At 36.1% G+C, this 18418-nt stretch overlaps 1 protein-coding gene across 1 annotated transcript in view; it reads left to right on the top strand.

Moving 5' to 3' along the window:
- Positions 1-18418, top strand: part of UTRN (utrophin) — a gene marked incomplete at both ends in the record, with an annotated part of 425527 nt that overhangs the window by 372035 nt on the left and 35074 nt on the right. The window contains 2 exons of the mRNA XM_084229017.1: positions 327-493; positions 6112-6223. Of these exons, the coding sequence (XP_084085143.1) occupies positions 327-493; positions 6112-6223 (279 nt within the window). The remainder of the gene's footprint in view (positions 1-326; positions 494-6111; positions 6224-18418) is intronic.

Genomic DNA, 18418 nt, shown 5'->3' with positions numbered 1-18418 from the left:
TTTACTGTCTTTAGATAAATGAGTTTTCTAGGATTAAGGTATTTATGTGAAAAGAGCACCTAGAATTGTTTTTGGTTTTGTTTTTATTTTTATTCTGAGTATATTAAGGTATTGGAACATTTTCCTTCTACCTCGATGGACAATTCCTTCTTTTTCATTTTTAGATTCTAGAATTTATTTCCCCTGAAGAACTTTAAATATTTTGTGATTTAACTGACCTGGAAATATAGATCCTTTGCACAGATTTTCAGATGATGAAGCAAAAACACTTGCTATAATTTCAATGAAGAAATTTCCCTCACTTTAAAAATATTTTTTCTTACCAGAATAACAACAAGCCAGAGATAAGTGTGAAGGAATTTATAGATTGGATGCGTCTGGAGCCACAGTCCATGGTCTGGCTGCCAGTTTTACATCGTGTTGCAGCAGCTGAAACTGCAAAACATCAGGCCAAATGCAACATCTGTAAAGAATGTCCAATTGTAGGCTTCAGGTAAGGGGATCTGAGAACAGTGGGGCGGTGGCCTGTCTTCTGTTTGTATAACTTTAGTGCATGTCCATCATCCCTTCCCACTTGTTCCCATTTTATCTTTAAAATATTACAAGTAATGAATAGATGATAAGCCAATGCTGGAAAGAAGAGAAGAATTTTAATTTTATTGAGTTTACCTTTTGAGTCAATGAGTATATTCCACCAAACTAAAAATAGCATTCCTTTTTACAGCCATGGCATAAAGCTTATCTTTATTATTATTGTTATTATTAATACTTTTTGCTCCAGGGCCAGAACTTTTTCTGAGTTTGTTAACATAGGCCACAGAAATATTCATGCATGATAATTGCATGACTCATACACATAGGACCCTGATGGAATTTGGTGGATATTCTGAGGCCTTTGGCATCAAACAGAGTAAACAAGAAGCAACATTTAAATGTTAACTGACAAGTAATCAAATTACTTTTTGTTATTACCACCAAGTTCACCATGAAGTAGATTAGTACCACTGTTCACCTCTATAGGGTGAGTCTGGCTAAATGCCACTCTGTCATGTCAGGGTGAATCTGACTCATCAGCTTGTGGCCCCCAAACCAGACTGTGCAGAGTGTCCCAATGTAATATGTCATAGTGTCTTTTCTCTTAAGGAAAGTGTTGGACATTTTAGAATACACTATGTTCTTTTCTGGGGAGAAGGAATCTGAACTATCACTCTTGTTTAATTTGGAAATCTATTATGAAACAACAGATCCTAGTCAGCAGCAGATCTCAAAGGCTCATATGTACCTTTCATTCCTGCCTGAAGAGGTATTGACAAAGTTGGTGATTTTCTGGTAGAAAACCAGTAAGGATGGCTGGAATTGGCTTTGTTGTGTATGGTATCAATAACCATACTTTGAATTAAACAAAATTGCTTTCATTTGGCGCATCAGTATAGTTTGTACGAACAGTATCATTACATTCTCTGTGGAAGGCTCATATGAGAAATAGATCTCAAATGTTCTGTTCTTCCATAAATTGGGAATACCTTCTAAAGTCTTGTAAATTCAGGAGGTCTTGTGAGGCTGTATATTCTAAGAGGTCTTCAAAAAAGCAGAAAGTGAGTGTGAAGTAGGATTGGCATACACCTGACAATCAAGATAATGGATTCCCTGGTGGAAGTCAAGGGCAAATATTAGAAAGAAGAAAATGGGAAAGGTATAGTTTAAATGCATCAGGCTTCTTGGCATAGGCAAGTTAAAAGTATCCAGTGGACAGATGGACAGAAAGAAGTGGAAATAGCTGAAATGAGGCAACTCTAGTGTGAAGATAATCCAAATGAAATATATAACCATCAAAGCAAATAATTGCTGCCATTTGTCAACTGATTACTCTGTGCCAAGCGCTGTGCTAAAATGTGTTGCATTTTTAATCTCACTTACTCTTCATAAAAGTCCTGTAAGATTGGTAGTACACTAAGTCCTCACTCAGTGTTATTGATGGGACTTCAGAAACCATCACTTTAAGGGGAAGGATGTAGAATAAAATGGCATTATTCAGGGACCTGGTGTGCTTTCCCTATATGTGAAAAAACTAAGACTTGAAAATTAGGCAATTTGCCCAGACCAGATATCCAATAAGTAGCGATGAAAGTGGATTGAAATAGCGACATTTTTGCCTCTGGGAGTTTGTGCTTTTAATGATATTAAAAAAAACAGACAAGATATTTGGGAGAGGAGCGATTTGACATTAAGAAGCAATGAGATGATACTGAACAGAACCTTTGATTCAGGGTGTTGATTAGCAGACCAGAAATACTACTCTGGGAATAAAAAGTAGTGTGAAAACTACAGGAAATACCCAGATTAACCACCTTGGGAAGGTACTGGCTTATAGAAACCTGTCATTTGCGGCCATTGCTATAGCCCAGAGATGTGATAAGGGAACAGATTTCTCAGACCCTGTGGTTGTAAAGAGTGAAGTATTGGATTAAAAATACTAGAATTTGATTGCATCTTTAAAGCATTCTTTCTTGAACAGAGAATAATCTGCATCGCCTGTAGCATAATATCAGGATTCAACAATGCTGAGTTATGAGTACCTGCATGTTTATTGTATTATTCTTTCTACTTTTGATTAAACTTGAAATATTCAATAAGACAAATACAAAAGAATTGTTATAAAGGAGAATGATGTTAAGTGTTAAATTTTCAGTACTGATGTAAAATTCATATGTGGAGTTCTCTATAAAGAGAACATCTCTATAGAGGCAGAAAGAGGTCAGGTTACAGCAGGATATGTGGGAGGAAGTGTAATGAGAACTTACTCTGGAGCTAGAGGACTAGGCTGCCTGGGTTTGAGATCTGGAGTATTTCTTTGACTGTATGACTTGAGATAAATTGTTCGACCTTCCTGAACCTGAGTTTCTTCAATTTCAAATCCTGAGTGCTTCCTCAAAGGAGTAGTAGTACATAAAAATAGACTAGGACAATGTCTGGCACTAAAAAGAGCAGACATTCAATCAATACTAGTTCTATTTATTATTACCAGTAACACCTTTGGATGGGATAGTCACCTTGCTTACAAGTGCTGTTGAGCTGTCACTGAACCTGTCCATTAAAGTGGAAATACCAAGAAAGCCTGAACAATGATGATGCTCTGTTGAAGTCAGGATTGAAGAGAGAATGAAAGGGAGAGAAGCATGAGGAAGTTCTTAGAACCTCTTGCCTAATTTCATCATATATAGTTTGCCAATATATGTGTGGTTTTATTTCTGAGCTCTCCATTCTATCCTATTGATTGATGTGCCAGTTTTTAATTCTAATACCAGATGGTTTTGATTACTGTATCTTATAGTACAGTCTGAAGTCAGGGAGCATGATACCTGCACTTTTATTCTTTTTTTCCTAGTGTTGTTTTGAATTTTAGGAGTCTTTTGTGGTCCCATATGAATTTTAGGATTTGGGGTTCTATTTCCATGAATGACATTGGGATCTTTAGGGATTGTGTTGAACCTATATATTGCTTTAGGTAAATGGCCTTTTGGCAATATTGATTTGTCCAATCCATGAGCACAGAATGTCTTCCAATTTCTTTGTATCTTCTTCAGTTTCTTTAAATGGTGTCTTCTACTTTTAGTGTGCAGGTATTTAACTTCCTTGGTTAAACTTACTTTCAAGTATTTTATTCTTTTTACTGCAATTGTAAATGATGTCATTTGCATCATTTCTATTTTTGCTAGTTCATTGTGTACAGATGTACAAAGGATTTTTATACTGATTTTGTAGCTTACAACTTTACTACTTGATTATTATTTCTAACAGTATTTTTTGGTGGAATCTTTAGGGTTTCCTATATACAATATCATGTTATTTTCATATAGTCAGGAGTATGTGCATAACAGAATAATCTTAACTTCATCCAGCCTGACTTTATATCAAGCTACCACCATATAACTTTTATAAATATATATGTATATAAATATATATGTATTAAACTGAGTTTTTATCAATTCCCTGAACATTTATAAATACTTCTAGTTTTCGCTACATCTAAATTAAATTTTTATGAAATTTTTTGTTTTATATTGCAGAATCCTTTGTAAACTAGGACTTGTTTCAATTAGTATCATATACAGCTGCTTAATAGTAACATAGATAAATATAAATTAGAAGTTTAGTTTCTTTTTTTGTAAGAAAAAGCCCTGAGATAAGCAATCCAAGACTGATGGTGGCTTCATAATCACCTGGAGTTTAAAATTCTGTGCACTGTACCCTGGTTTATTGATAAATAATTGACACATAACATTGTATAAATTTAGAATGTACAAAGTGTTGATTTGATATACTTCTATTGCAAAATGATTAAGTCCACTACATTGGCTAAAGCCTACATCATGTCACATAATTTTCATTTCTCTTTGTGAAGAATACATTTAATACTCTCCTCACAACTTAGAAGTATATAATACAGTTTTATTAACTATATTCACCAAGTTAACTTTCAAGTTAGGAATTTACAGCTGAAAGTATGTACTCTTTGACCAAAATCTCCCCTTTCATAATTCTGTCTCATTCTCTGTTTGTCATCCTGACATGTGACCTTTCAAAGTTATCTGTACTTAGGGAATGGCTCTTCTGGATGTCAAGTCTACTTTCCAGTGAGGAGGCAGGGTGGGGACATGCTCTCTCCTAAATGAGCCAATGCTTTGAAATTCCAACTAGGAACCCTACCCAATGACTGTGACAAGAGAAACTTATTTTTAAGAAACATTATTTTTAGTAGGGCTCCCTGCCATCAACTACCAGGGTTTGTTACCAATAAGGAAAAGTAGAGTATGTTCAGCGGTAAGGAAGACTCCTCAGAAGATGTCAGTCATATTTGTCAAGCCTGCTGATAGGTCAGCAAAGTTGCTAATGTATGTGATTGTTTTAAAGCAGGTAGCTTCCCTGCCAAAATAAGCTGGATGTAGATTGATTTTCGTGAGATCTGTTTGTGACTTAGCAGATCAATTTAGAAGCTACTCAGCACTTAGTAGTTTACAGTATTAACCTTACATAACCTTTACATTTTGTTTCCATTTTCATTAGTTCTGTTTTTTTTTTTTCCTGTAGATATAGATATATTTATGTTCTTAATTATGCTCAGCCATTCTGGCAGGTGAAGTATATAGAAGGTGTTTTCCACTTAAACCCATAGAAACTTAAAGTCTAGAGTCTTACTCCTACAATTCTGCAAATGAAAACTGACATACAGTTTCATTCCCATATGAGAGATTTAAGAACTGTTTCCATTCCAGGGTGCATGGTGTTTAAGATTGTGACCAGGTTTGGTTTACTTTTTATTATAGGGAATTTTTTTAAAATATTTATTTTATTTATTTATGTATCCAAGAGCTGAGGTGTAGGTCAAAGGTGTGTGGCAGGGGTGGGGGTTGGGGGGCAGGGGCGGTGAGAAGATTCACCAGAGACAGAGTGGGGAGCAGAACAGGAAAATCTACCGAAATACACCGCTGAGGGGAGCAGCAGGCGAGACAGGGGAAGTCTGCTGTGCCATGTAGGTCAATTCCCTGGCCAGGGATCAAACTCATGCTGTAGTGGCTGAGGATAGCTTCATAGTGCTGAGACTAAACTCCTTGAGCCACCAAGGAGACCCCATTATAGGGAATTTCTGTGTTCTAATTTTTTTTCTAATTATTAAACCAAATATGTAAATACTCGTAAAAAATTATGTGTTTGTAAGATTTGTTTCATGTTCAAAGTATAATTCATGTATTATAATTTGATGTATCAAGCTAGTAAACATGGCTCTTCTCTGTATTTAGCATTCACATTCACACATTACAGAAAATCTTCAGACATTTATTTTCTCATCATGTTGAACTAGATGGAGACATGTTTCTAGACACTTGAGCTCTAAAATTTTTCTTTTTATCACTTGGGAAGAGGTTTTATGAATTTCTTTTGTGAAATTCAACATTTCCTTCCCCTGATTTAAAGCTAAGATACTAAGTTAATTTGTGTCCCATGTAGCTTTTAATCCTATGGTGTCTTGAATGAACAAAATTCCTTACAAATGATTGTTTTGAACTAAATGACAGGTATGTAATCCAATGAATTTTCTTTTCTTCTCTTTAGATATAGAAGTCTAAAGCACTTTAACTATGATGTCTGCCAAAGTTGCTTTTTTTCGGGCCGAACAGCAAAAGGTCACAAATTACATTATCCCATGGTGGAATATTGTATACCTGTGAGTACTGAGCTACTGTTTCTTTGTTTTGTTTGCTATATTGCTTTTGAATTAACTGGTATCTAAAATTATTCAGCTAGTTATTTAGAGTTAACTTTCTTCCTGGAAATAGTTTCTTTCACCATCGCTTAATTATAAAAACGTTTGTTGTTTCCTTTTAAGTGAATATATCAGTGTTGGTTTAATTAACAGAGAATATATTTTTTGAGAAAAATTAATTTATTAAATTTTGCTTACATCCCTGTTTTGATTTTAAATAACTTTCTTGGTAGCAGGCTCTTTTAAGAGTTCACACTGACCTATCTTGAAGGTGTTATGATGTGATAAGAAATCATGTTTCTTTTAGATGTATTTAAACTGTTTTCCTAACTATTATATTTATAATAGAAACATGAAGAAAATCCAAAAAAGTAAAAAATTTCATAAATCTAATTCCTGAATTACTGGCTTTCTATATTTTTCTGTGTCTGTGATTTTGTTAAGATTTTATTTAGTGCTGTATTTATTATGAAATATATTAATAAATTACGATAATATATTAATAGTAATAATATATTTGTATTTTCAAAATTTTCAGCTTCACCGAGCATGTTGTATAGTGTTATCTCAAATTGAGACAAAATATAATTTCCCCTAGTTATAAAATATTTAATTGCATGAGTTCTATAATTTAACCATTCCCTTCAATTTGGACATTTATTTTCAATTTGCTGATATTATAAATAACACTCATAAATGTCTTTGTGAGCTAGCTCACTCTGTATATTACATAAATTACATTTCCATAAAATAAAGCACTAAAAGTAGATGAACTAGGTCAAAGAATATGAATACTTTTATAGCCAAAATACTTCAAGTCATTTCCAAAAGAGGTTTATATCACTTTACGTTATTATCACAATTTGTTAATGTCCTGATTTTAGTACAGCCTCACAGGCATTGAATACTGATTCTTTTGTTCTTTTGATTTAAAGCTATTTTTTTCTGAAGTTATTGTTATTATTTGTCAGCAGCTATTTTTTAGCTTCTTTCCAAGTAATGAGAAAATTTATTCACAGGGCTATACATTTTCTTTGGTATAGGGGATTGAGTTACTTTTTGGGTCATAAATTGATAGAAAGGCAGCAATACTTATACAAATATACATATATAAATCTCACATTCTTAGGCATCTTATCTCAAATAAATAGGTACTGTGTACATAGAGAGGAAATCCTATAAAATGGTGCTGAATTTAATGAATAAAATACCAATAGTACTTAATAACTTTAACTAAGGAAAAAATTACCCCAAGGGCATTTCTGAAGCATCACTTACTGCTTTGATTAACTTACTTCACTCAACAAATAAATATTGAGTCCTTATCATGTGTCAGGCACTATTTTTAGCTCTGCTAATTCACAAGTATACTGCCAAAGATATAGAGGATTACTGGCTTTCCTGCTAGTTCCCATTTAGGAGGAGGGGATGTGTAACAGTGAACAAGGAAGCAAGTAAATGAGATCATTACAGATGGTGGTGCTTCAAACAAATAAATGCATAATGAGATGGAACATTGAAGGAGGCACTTTAGATATAGAAATCAGGGATGGTCTTTCTGAGAAGTTAGTGTTTATACTGCAATTGAGGAATGAGAAGGCATCTGTGTGAAAATCTAGCAGAAGGGGATTTCAGAAGGAAGAAATAGCTACACACAGTGATCATCGGGAGGGAGAAAGGTTGCATGATTGGGGCAGAAGAAAATGGAGTGTGTGCCACAAGGGAAGGGCAGTAGGTAGTATTGGCTGTATAGTTTGAAGTGCCCAGAGCAAAAAAGAGTATGTGAGCCCCTTGTCGAAAAAATGATTAAGACTTTCAAAGGGCAACAGCAGAGCATTAAGTTAACGCGGGGGCATCTGAGTGTGGGACCCTGTGTAACTTTACACAAAGCTGACCCTGGAACTGAAAAAGAGGTGAGAATAACACAAGCAAAAAGAAACTGATAGGAGGTTCAGAATGAGTTTCTCCTTTCACAAAAGGAAGAAAATGGTAGGAGAAGACATGGAATTAAGGAGTCAGGCAGGTGTCATATTGGGCAGAGCCTTGTGGGACATTGTAAGAATTGCATTGAGAGAAATACAGTATTAATATTTATAGGACTATAGCTACAAATTTAGGTGGCAGGTTATAAAGAACTAATGGGAAAAATGGAGTAAATATACATTAAAGATGCATAAAATTACTACCTATCTAGAAGTATGTGGGAAACAAAGATGTATAAAATTGCTGTTTTTCTTGGTCTTAAATGCAATAATTCCTAAGGAATTTGCACGATACCCACACAATTTCAAATCTGTGTCTCTCCAAAGTCAATCATTGACCAGTAAAGGCATAGTTAAGAATCACTGATACACTGATGAATTTCAGTGTCCAGTTACCATTTTTGAACAAAATCTGTGAGTTGCCTAAACCTCTTCTGGGTACATAGTCTCAAAGTAACTGTCACCATTTCCAGGACTTCAGTTCAGCCTGCTCTTCGGGTTGATTTCCCTTTGGTCTGGGAGCTTGCCTTTCTCATAGTGCATGTCCATTTGTATTTAGGAAAATTCTCTAGCCACATTGCTGATTTGATTTTTTTTTCCCCTCTTCAAGTTCTTTTTTTCAGCTGTATCTGAATGTTTCTGTTATTTAAAAAAAAAAAAAAAAAAAAAACTTTCTACTCTTTTTAGGTTTTATTTTATTTTTTTTCTTTTTTTTAAATAATAAATTTTATTTTTATATTCCCCATACAATTGCAGCCCCCCCCCATTCTGACCCCAATCCCTCCCCTCCCGCCCCCCTAAAAGTGTCTCTGGTTCATAGTTTTTTGTTGATTTTGATTTTCACTTTCTTATAGTTATTCATTTTCCTGGTCCCTTATTTAAGTTTTCTAGATTCCTGCTATGAGTGAGACGTGAGACCATCGGGTATTTTCCTTTTTCTTTCTGGCTTATTTCGCTGAGCATGATCCCTTCCAGCGCCATCCATGTTGCTGCAAATATAGGTTTTATTTTAAACTCCCAAAACTCCAGAACATATTTCAAAGCTTCTAACATATCAAATTATTATCTGTGAGAATGTTTGCCTTTAGTGAAGGAAGACTAAGCATGTGTGAATAAGCTATCATAATTTATGAAGATATTTTATATACTGAAGTGAAGAGAAATTTTTCTTTCTCTTGGAAATGCTATTTTTAAACTCTTTATTTTCCCCATTTTATAATCCAAAATTGTTCATTTAAAAATTCTTTCATTATGCTCAATAACAGTTCATCTAAAATGGACACTATGACAAAATAATACCAGTCACCATGCTTTCTTCATTTCCCCACAACCCACCTTATTACAAAGGCAGCTCAACACTTATTTTGTGTGTGAAATCTTCTCAAACTCCTGTGGCCAAACTCTCCCACCAAAGCAAGTCATCATATGGCCTTTACCTCCAGCCTCTACTTCACCAGCTAGTGTCTCATACGGTATTATCTTGTATGGTTTTCTGTGGGATGGTCTTGCCTACTCAACTATCTTTTTGATTCCTGAGGATAGAGATGAATGTTTTACTGTTTGTATTATGCTAGTTAATTCTGGTCCATAAAAGCAATATGAGCTCATATCTAACATTATATATAAAAACTATGGACTACTACAGCTGGAAAAGATCTAATTTTAAAGAAAAAAATAAGTCGTAGGTAAGTGATTGCATGAAATTTGTGGCCTGGACTTAGTGATTCCACTCCATTAGGGAAATCTGTGCAATTTAGCATGTTAGCAAACTTTATGCTTGCTGAAATACTATATTTGTTAGGTTCCCAATTATATACCTGGCATTTTTCTGGAAATTGGAGATACAGAAAAATTATAACAGACAAAAAGAGGCCTTGGTGTAGGGAAATTGAACAGAAATACATTTATTTTTAGTCATTAAGCTATGGGTCATAATAAAAATGTTTCTTTACCTGAGTATTCCATATTTGAACTTGTAATTATTTACTTTAAAAATAGTTATATTTTATATTAAAGATATTCAGATATTAAAGATATCCAGATTTTGAATATCTTTTTATTGGAAAAAAAGGTTTATTTTTATTTAATTACAGTGAAAATTATCCTAATTGCATCTTTTCAACAATCATCTATATTCTGTGTAGCAAATAACCAAAACTTAATTCAAATTAGAAAAATATTTGTATGTTAGGACTTATAAAAGATAATCCTTTAAAAGAGAGAGAGGGGATGATGAATTTCACATATGATTTATAAGAGTTCATGCAATTCCTGACAGCGAGAGAGAACTGAATATGAATAGAGTTATATATGAAAGGGGATGGAAAATGTTTTGGAATTGCTACTGGGGGCAAGCATGAGTCACCAAGAGATGAATAAATTGATTGTTACTTTGCCACAAAAGTGCAGCTGAGGTTAATTGGCAAGGACTTGCAGCCTGGCTTCATCATTACTCAGCAGCTTTGGAAGTAAAAGGTGGCAGGTGAGGTTGGTACAGTTGGAGTCTTAGGGGATGGACAACTCAGCAGTGTTAATGAGGCTGTGATTGATGGTAGCCAACTCCATGGTGAAGAAACCCCAAAAGGGGCTGAAGGGCTAGAAACCAAGGTCCATGAGGGAAAGAACAGATTTATTCATATCAAAGATGTAGGTGTAAGGGTGACAAGCGTTCAAATCAATGAAAGATGTTTCCAAGTTAGAGATTTGGGCCTGAAAGATACTTTGAGTTATGATGATGTGGACACAACCCGGTGTGTGACCTCAGTGAATACAGGAAGTTTTAGAGGTTAAATGGCATTTAGAAGGCCATCAGTATGTCTAGAAGTAACAGGTGATAGCTGTTGCTGGCCAGGGACTCTCAAAGGGGAGTAGACAGGCGAGAAGGCCCAGGCTAGGGGGATCACGGTGAAAACCTCCTTGTTGTCTTGGCCTTGGTGAAGAAACAGTGATTAAGTCACCCATAATGGAGACAATTGTGAGGAAACGGTGTCATCACAGGAACCTCAGGATTCACCGAAGGAGAGAGGTTGAAAGTGCAGTTAGGAACAACATGCAGCAGGGGTGTGTTCATAAGTACAAGAACACAAAGTTGATAAAATAGGGGGGAAAAGGTAAACAGGAAGAGCCTTGTGCATCTGGCAGGGACAGCAAATCCTTGCAGCGACAAAGAGAAATGGGGAAAGACAAGAGAGGGAGAACTTGCCTGTTGGTAAATATAGACGTTAGGAAATAAAGGGAAGGATAGGAAAGTGGTGGAGGAGACATGTTTACTCAGGAAGAAGGGATGGAATATTCGCGAAGTTTTATTGCTAGAATAATTAGCAACAACAGCTATTCTCAGCATTCAAATTATTGGGGTGGGAACATTGTAAAATTCTCATGCTTACATTCAGGGTTTGGACAGAAGTAGTTTGTAGGGGCAGGAATGGACACGGTGCAGGTTTTCTGATCCAGCAGACAGGGTGAAGGAGTCAGAGTCCTCAATGGCTTTTGCAGGTCTTTTATTTAGATTTACCAGGCATATGGCAGGCAGGGGTGCTGGGGGGCTGGGAGGCTGGCAGGCCTCCCAGCCCCCAGCAAATCCTCACTCTATCTGGGCTTTCTCTGGTGTTCTCTCTGCTTCTCTTCTCTCGGCTTCTGCTGGCGTCCCCATGACGCTGCCCTTATAAACTCAGTCTCTCAGCCCAGGTGCACCCACTCCAGGTGCCCGCCATGAGGCATGCATTCAGGACCACAGGGTTCCCTCATCTGTCCTAATGGCGGGAGGGCAGAAAAGCCTGATACTTTTACCTTACCCTACATAGTTCAATTTGAGATTTTGATGAGAAGAGGACAGGAAAAATAAATACCTCAATGGGAAATATCTTACTAAGTTTCTAACACCTGAAAGAGATTTGAATTGCATTTTTTAGGCAAATGCAAGTTGTTTTTGAAGCAATCGGTTGATGCTTATTCTTAGTGAATAATATATGGAGAAATTAACCAAAATGTTATATTTTCTGTGATTTTAGAAGACTAGAAAAATCAGTTTTTAAGTTTAAAAGTGAAATCCCATCTTTTCTTTACAAACTGTACATCATAGCAAGAAACAAACCAAAACAAAAATGAACAAAGGAATAATTAGAAATCATTGTTTTGCCCATTCTCTCCACCCATCAGACTGTAAAAATCAAATATAAGAAAATGCTGATTCATTCTTTGGAAAGCTCTACATTGAGTTTGTGTGGTTTGTTTTTGGCAGTATGGATTCTTCCCATGAGACTTGGAATGGTTCCCACTATGCTAAAAAATGCCATGTCATTGTTTTTCCCCTGACCTCTGCACCCTGGATGGTTTTTCACTTCTTGCCCGCTGTAGGGTAAGGTAAAAAGTATCAGGCTTTTCTGCCCTCCCGTCTTTGGGATAGATGACGGATCCCTGTGGTCCTGAATGCATGATGGTGGGCACCTGGAATAGGGTGTGGGCCGATGTAGATGGATTCACCTGGGCTAAGACTGGGCTTTTAAGGGCGGTGTCACGGGGACGCCAACAGAAGCAGAGTGAACCACAAGAAGAACAGAGAAGCCGAGAGAAGCAGAACCACGAGAGCAGCAGAGACCACCAGAGAGCCCAGAAAGAGTGAAGACTTGCTGCTGGCTGGGAGGCCTGCCAGCCTCCCGGCTCCCAGAACCCCTACTTGCCACATACCCAGTAAATCCCGATAAAAGCCTGCAAAAGCCACTGAGGGCTCCAGGACTCTCTCCTTTATCCCGTCTGCTCAGTCATAGAAAACCGGCTCAGTGCCCATTCCCGCCCCCTACACCCACCTTACATTCTTTTCCCAGCAAGTTGAGTGCATTTAGATAATCTCATTAGCTTATAAGGTCAGGTTTGGCAAAATCTGTTTTCATGCATGACTTATTATCCTACTTATTCTTTACCCCTTGTTAATTGTGTTGATGCTAATATTTAGGTTCATATTATTCCATTGAACTTGAGAATCACTGTAGGGTAAGTGAAAAAGCATCAGGCTTTTCTGTCCGCCATTTGGATTGATGATGGATCCTTGTGGTCCTGAATGCATGCCTAATGGCGGACACCTAGAGTAGGGTGTGGGCATGCATAAGTGGGTACACCTGGGCTAAGATTGGGCTTATAAGGGTGGCATCACGGGGATGCCAGCAGAAACAGAGAAGCAGAACCATGAGGAGAACCACTGGAGTAGCAGAGAGAAAGAAAGCGAAAAAGAAGTAGAGACCACCAGAGAAGGCCTGAGAGCCCAGGTAGAGTGAAGACTTGCTGGGGGCTGGGATCCCAGCATCCCAGCCCCCTGGTACCCCTGCCTGCTGTGTACCTAGTAAATCCCAATAAAAGCTTGCAAAAGCCACTGAGGGTTGCAGGACTCACTCTCCTCTTCACCCATCTGCTCGGATCATAGAGATCCTGATCTGGCCCTTCCTGCCATTACAGTCACCCAGCTTATATTACAGAATTTACTCTTTTCGTGGAATTCAGTGCATCTGAATTTCAACTGTTCTAATCACTGAAACTTAAATCAAAACTGAGAGTCTGTTTCACGGTTGACTAAGCAAAATATGTCAGAAGGAGAAAGATAAATACTGGATGATTTCATTCATATATGGAATGTAATGAAACAAATGAAAGGGAATAGAAAAAACTAAACCAAAAAAGAAGCCTTTAAAATGTGACTGCAGAATTGAGGCCACCAGAGAGGAGAAAGATGAGGGTGGGGAGCAAAATAGGGAAGGAACCCAATGGGTAGCTTGGTGGTAGTGTGGTGACATATATCTGAAGAAGTGTGACCCATATCCTTAAATCATATGGGGTGTTGTCAACCAACATTACCTCAATTTAAAAAAAAATTCAATTAAAAAAGCCACCAGGATATCTTTAAGAGAAATCCTACCATAAGGAAACATAATGCTCAGAAGTATGCACAGACCATTGGGGACTATTGACAGATGCACTTAAGAAGTAAATCTTGCTGATAATTTCAGCAGTTATGCATAATCCAAATGATCATGTTTAATTATCCTCACACATTCAAGGTCTCATTTGGCCACTCATGGGCCACATGACTGTGTTGCTTCTTCTGTATCCTTGATTTTCCTTTTTGTATTTCTTTGTTTTTCTCTGTATGTAACTTACTTATCTGCAGTGAACAATTGAAGATCTAATGTTAGGAGTGATTGTTAAGGAATCAGATAATAATGTTACCCCACATTATGAATTGACCCAGATTTCCAAACAGCATGCTTTTGCTTCTTTGTTTGTAGTTCTTTTTATTTGTCTAAATTGCTAAACCATTTCAACTTGGGTTATTTTGGCTTTCAGTTTATTTAGCATCATTGTTAATAATGCTTTTTTACATTCTGCTTTGTGGATCTTTGCTGTTAATGGTAGTTTTTTTTGGGGGGGAGGGGGTGAGCACCAGTATTTTACATAGGATACTACACATGCTTGTGTGTATAGATACACAAGCACAAGGCAGTGATAGATACCCATAATACCTTTAGCTTTTCACAATCCAGGAATAAAATGGAGAAAAAAAAAATTAATACTCCTAATATTTTTCTTTTCTGGTTGGCCAAATTGAACTCAGGAGAAAAATATCATCTGAAACCACTTTACAACTGAGTTTTTAGGGTAACTATGGATATAGCTACTCTGGGCAGAGTTTATAATCCGGCAACACTCTTGTGTATTTCATTCATTTCGTTTGTATTAGTTGGTGAGAAGCAAGTCAAGGACTGCCTACTTATTATCCAAATAAGTTTCATTATCTCACTGATACTTAACAAGAAGATGGTGGAGAAAGTGTAATTTGAATACTCTCTTGTATTTGTAGGTTCAGTTCTAAGGTGCTTTCCACAGTGACTCACCTTTGCTAGCTTTCCAAAAGTGAGAAACTGAAGGACAGCCCTCATGTAGGATCTGGGGAAGAGGACAGTAGCACAGATGTTTGAACAAGCCATAAAAAAGATAAGAGTGAAAAGCACAATAGCTGAACACCTTAATAGAGGAAAACTTTAAAATGAAAAAAGGAAATGAAGAAAGCAACTACGAATAAAGGGAGACCCTGAAGAAGAAACTTAGAGAAATATACTGAAGAATTGCACCAAACTTACACAGTCAGCAAAATTCAGTCTCAGAGTTTTCCAAACTCTGGAAAATTCTAACAGGTCAAATTATGTGATTGTTCCACACGTAAATTGTACAACAAGTGTTGTAGCAAGCGTGGGCGAGAAACCCTTAGATTAAAAGTGACTTCCGCTGTATTAGGTTATTTTATAATGAACATGACTAAACTCTAGGGATAGATATTGGGGTGAAAAACTATTTTTAAAATGCAGAGATGTCTTCATTTCTTATAAAAATGAGGGTAATGATTATTTTCAAGATGGGTACTGAGACACGGGGAAGGAACTTTTGGAATGTCCAGCGAAGTTCTGTTTCCTCACTGGATGGTATTTGCCTTGAAATAATTCATTAAGTCATACATTTGTTATTTGTAGTTTTATGTATCTATGCTTTATTTTGCAATTAAAAGGATTAAAAATACATCAGTCTAGTTTTACACACTTTAAGAGTTGTTCTGGATGGTCAGGGAGCTACCAATTTTAATTTTTGTTTCATGTATGTGTTTTTTGTAATTGTACTTACACTAAATGTGTCTTATATATGTGACTTGAAAGTAATAAAATGACCATAATTTGGTTCAGCCTCTTTGGAAATCAATATGGAGCGTCCTCAAAAAAATTAAAAATAGAACTAGCAGCTCCAAAGCCAAATATCTAAAAATATCTAAAAATAATCTAGCAGCTCTAATGCCAAATATCTGTCTGAAAAAATATGAAAACACTAATTTGAAAAGACATATGCATCCCTATGTTCATTGCAGCACTATTTACAATAGCCAAAATGTGGAAGCAACTCAAGTACCCTTTGATGGGTAAATGAAGAAACACAATGTAGTATGTATACACAATGGAATAGTATGCAGCTTTAATAAATAGATGAAATCTTGCCATTTTATGATCCTTGAGAGGATTATGCTAAGTGAAATAAGTCAAAAGAAGAAAGATAAAAATCAATTCACTCATATAGAATATAATCAAAATAAATGACAAAATAAATGGACAGACCAAAAAAAAAAAGCACAACAAAAGCAAACTCGTAGATTCTGTAGACAGAACTGAGGTTACCAGAGAGAAGAAGGTGGGAATAAAGAGTGGTGAGTATATGTATAAAACATACACAGTGTTGTAAACCATATTATCTCAAATTAAATAATAGCTATAATATATTTCAAATTAAATTTGTGAATAATAACCACCGAGCATCTTAGCAGTTGGCTAAATGAGATTGAAGGAATGTAATTTATAGCAGGCAGAGTTCTCTAATGAGATCTAGAAAATTTTTTATTTTACTTTATTTACTTACAGCCATAAATGTAAGCTTAGTTTCTTTTATGCATAATTTTAACTGTTGGATAATTCATATAGTAATAAGTGATCTGTTCAATTTCAAGATTATAATACCAATAGTTCTTTGCTTAAAAAGGAAAAAGAACAAAGTATTATGTGAAGTGTGAAGTAAGTCCAATTATATTCATTATGCTAGGTGGGTGGTCCTCTCATTTTTTAGCAAAACATTACTCTAGCACTTTAAAATAGAGAATATTAGGTACAGTCATTAGATAGCAAATTAAATCACATATGTATAAATAGCTTTTAACTTTTTGGTGGAAAAAAATGGGCCTAATTTATTTTTTTGGCTCTATACCAACTAAAGAATTACCTTCTATCCTGCATATAATACCTAGTTCCTGTGTGATGCATTTCTTCTCACATTTTCTTGTAATACTGCATAAAGTTTATGGCATTAGTGAATTTAATAATTTGAAGAACAAATATTTATAGTAAGTTCCCTCAATATGAAAATTGAGGAGGAAATAAAAATGTGCTATATCTATATAATTCACTCGTTTTTTCAAATATTTTATTTGACTGCTATCAGAAGTGCAAATTTAATTTCATCCCTTGCTATAAATTTTGGGGAAGCAAATAGGTAATTTGTTTGGTATGTTAGGGAGTGAGAGAGGTGGTGGTTTTGGGGGTGGTGTGGTATCATGGTGGTAGAGCAAGAGAGAGGTGATTGTGTGTTTGATTTTGCTTTGTTCTTCCGTGATGTGAATGTATTTAGCTAAAGAATGTATGATATGGAATTGGACTTTCACTTTTTGATGGTGTATCTTTTTTTCTGAAGCAAGAGTTCATATCAAGACCCAAATATTGATAAGCTAAGAAACATGCCAAGTGAAAGAAGCTGATCACAGAAGGCCACATATTGTACAATTTCATCTGTGCTCAGTGAAATAAGCCAGAAAGAAAAAGAAAAATACCGGATGGTCTCACTCATAGCAGGAATCTAGAAAACTTAAATAAGGGACCAGGAAAATGAATAACTATAAGAACGTGAAAATCAAAATCAACAAAAAACTATGAACCAGAGACACTCTATGGGGAGTAGGGGGCGGGGAGGGGAGGGATTGGGGTCAAAATAAGGGGGTTGCAATTGTATGGGGAATATAAAAATAAAATTTATTAAAAAAAAAAAGAAATTCCCTGAATAGTCAAATCCATAAAAACAGAATAGAAGAGTATGTTGCTAGGGTCTGAACTCATGGGGGGATATGTTCTAGTGGGCATTATGTTTCTTTTTGAGGTGATGAGAATGTTCTGGAATTAGATAGTGGTGATGGTTGCACAACTCTGAATACACTAAAACCACTGTACTTACTGCCCACTGCTCTGGCTGAGATTGGGCAAGTGCTCCGCTGTCTCCCCACTGGCCTCTCTCCCACTCCCTGCAGTGAGGGCTCCCCCAGTTGAAGACCTAGATATGGTTAGCAAACCACTATATTTCAAAATGAAAGTCTTTGTATTGCCAGATGGAGATGAACGAAATAAAAACTGGTGCCACTACTTCAGTTTCTCTCTGTATGACAACAATATGTTATGAGTAGAGAGAAATAAGTCATAAATGCATATTGCTCACTGGTCTTCTTTTTGTATTTCTGTCATGGAAAACTTCCCATTTTTTCTCTTTGTCAAAAACCTTAGGATAAACCTCTTAAAATGTTCGTGACCTGCAATTTGGGTCTGTTGCAAAA

This window comes from Talpa europaea (genome assembly GCF_964194135.1).
Source record: "Talpa europaea genome assembly, chromosome: 2".
NCBI lineage: Eukaryota > Metazoa > Chordata > Mammalia > Eulipotyphla > Talpidae > Talpa > Talpa europaea.
The sequence above is the reverse complement of the archived record's forward strand: the minus strand, read 5'-3'. Positions and strand labels throughout refer to the sequence as shown.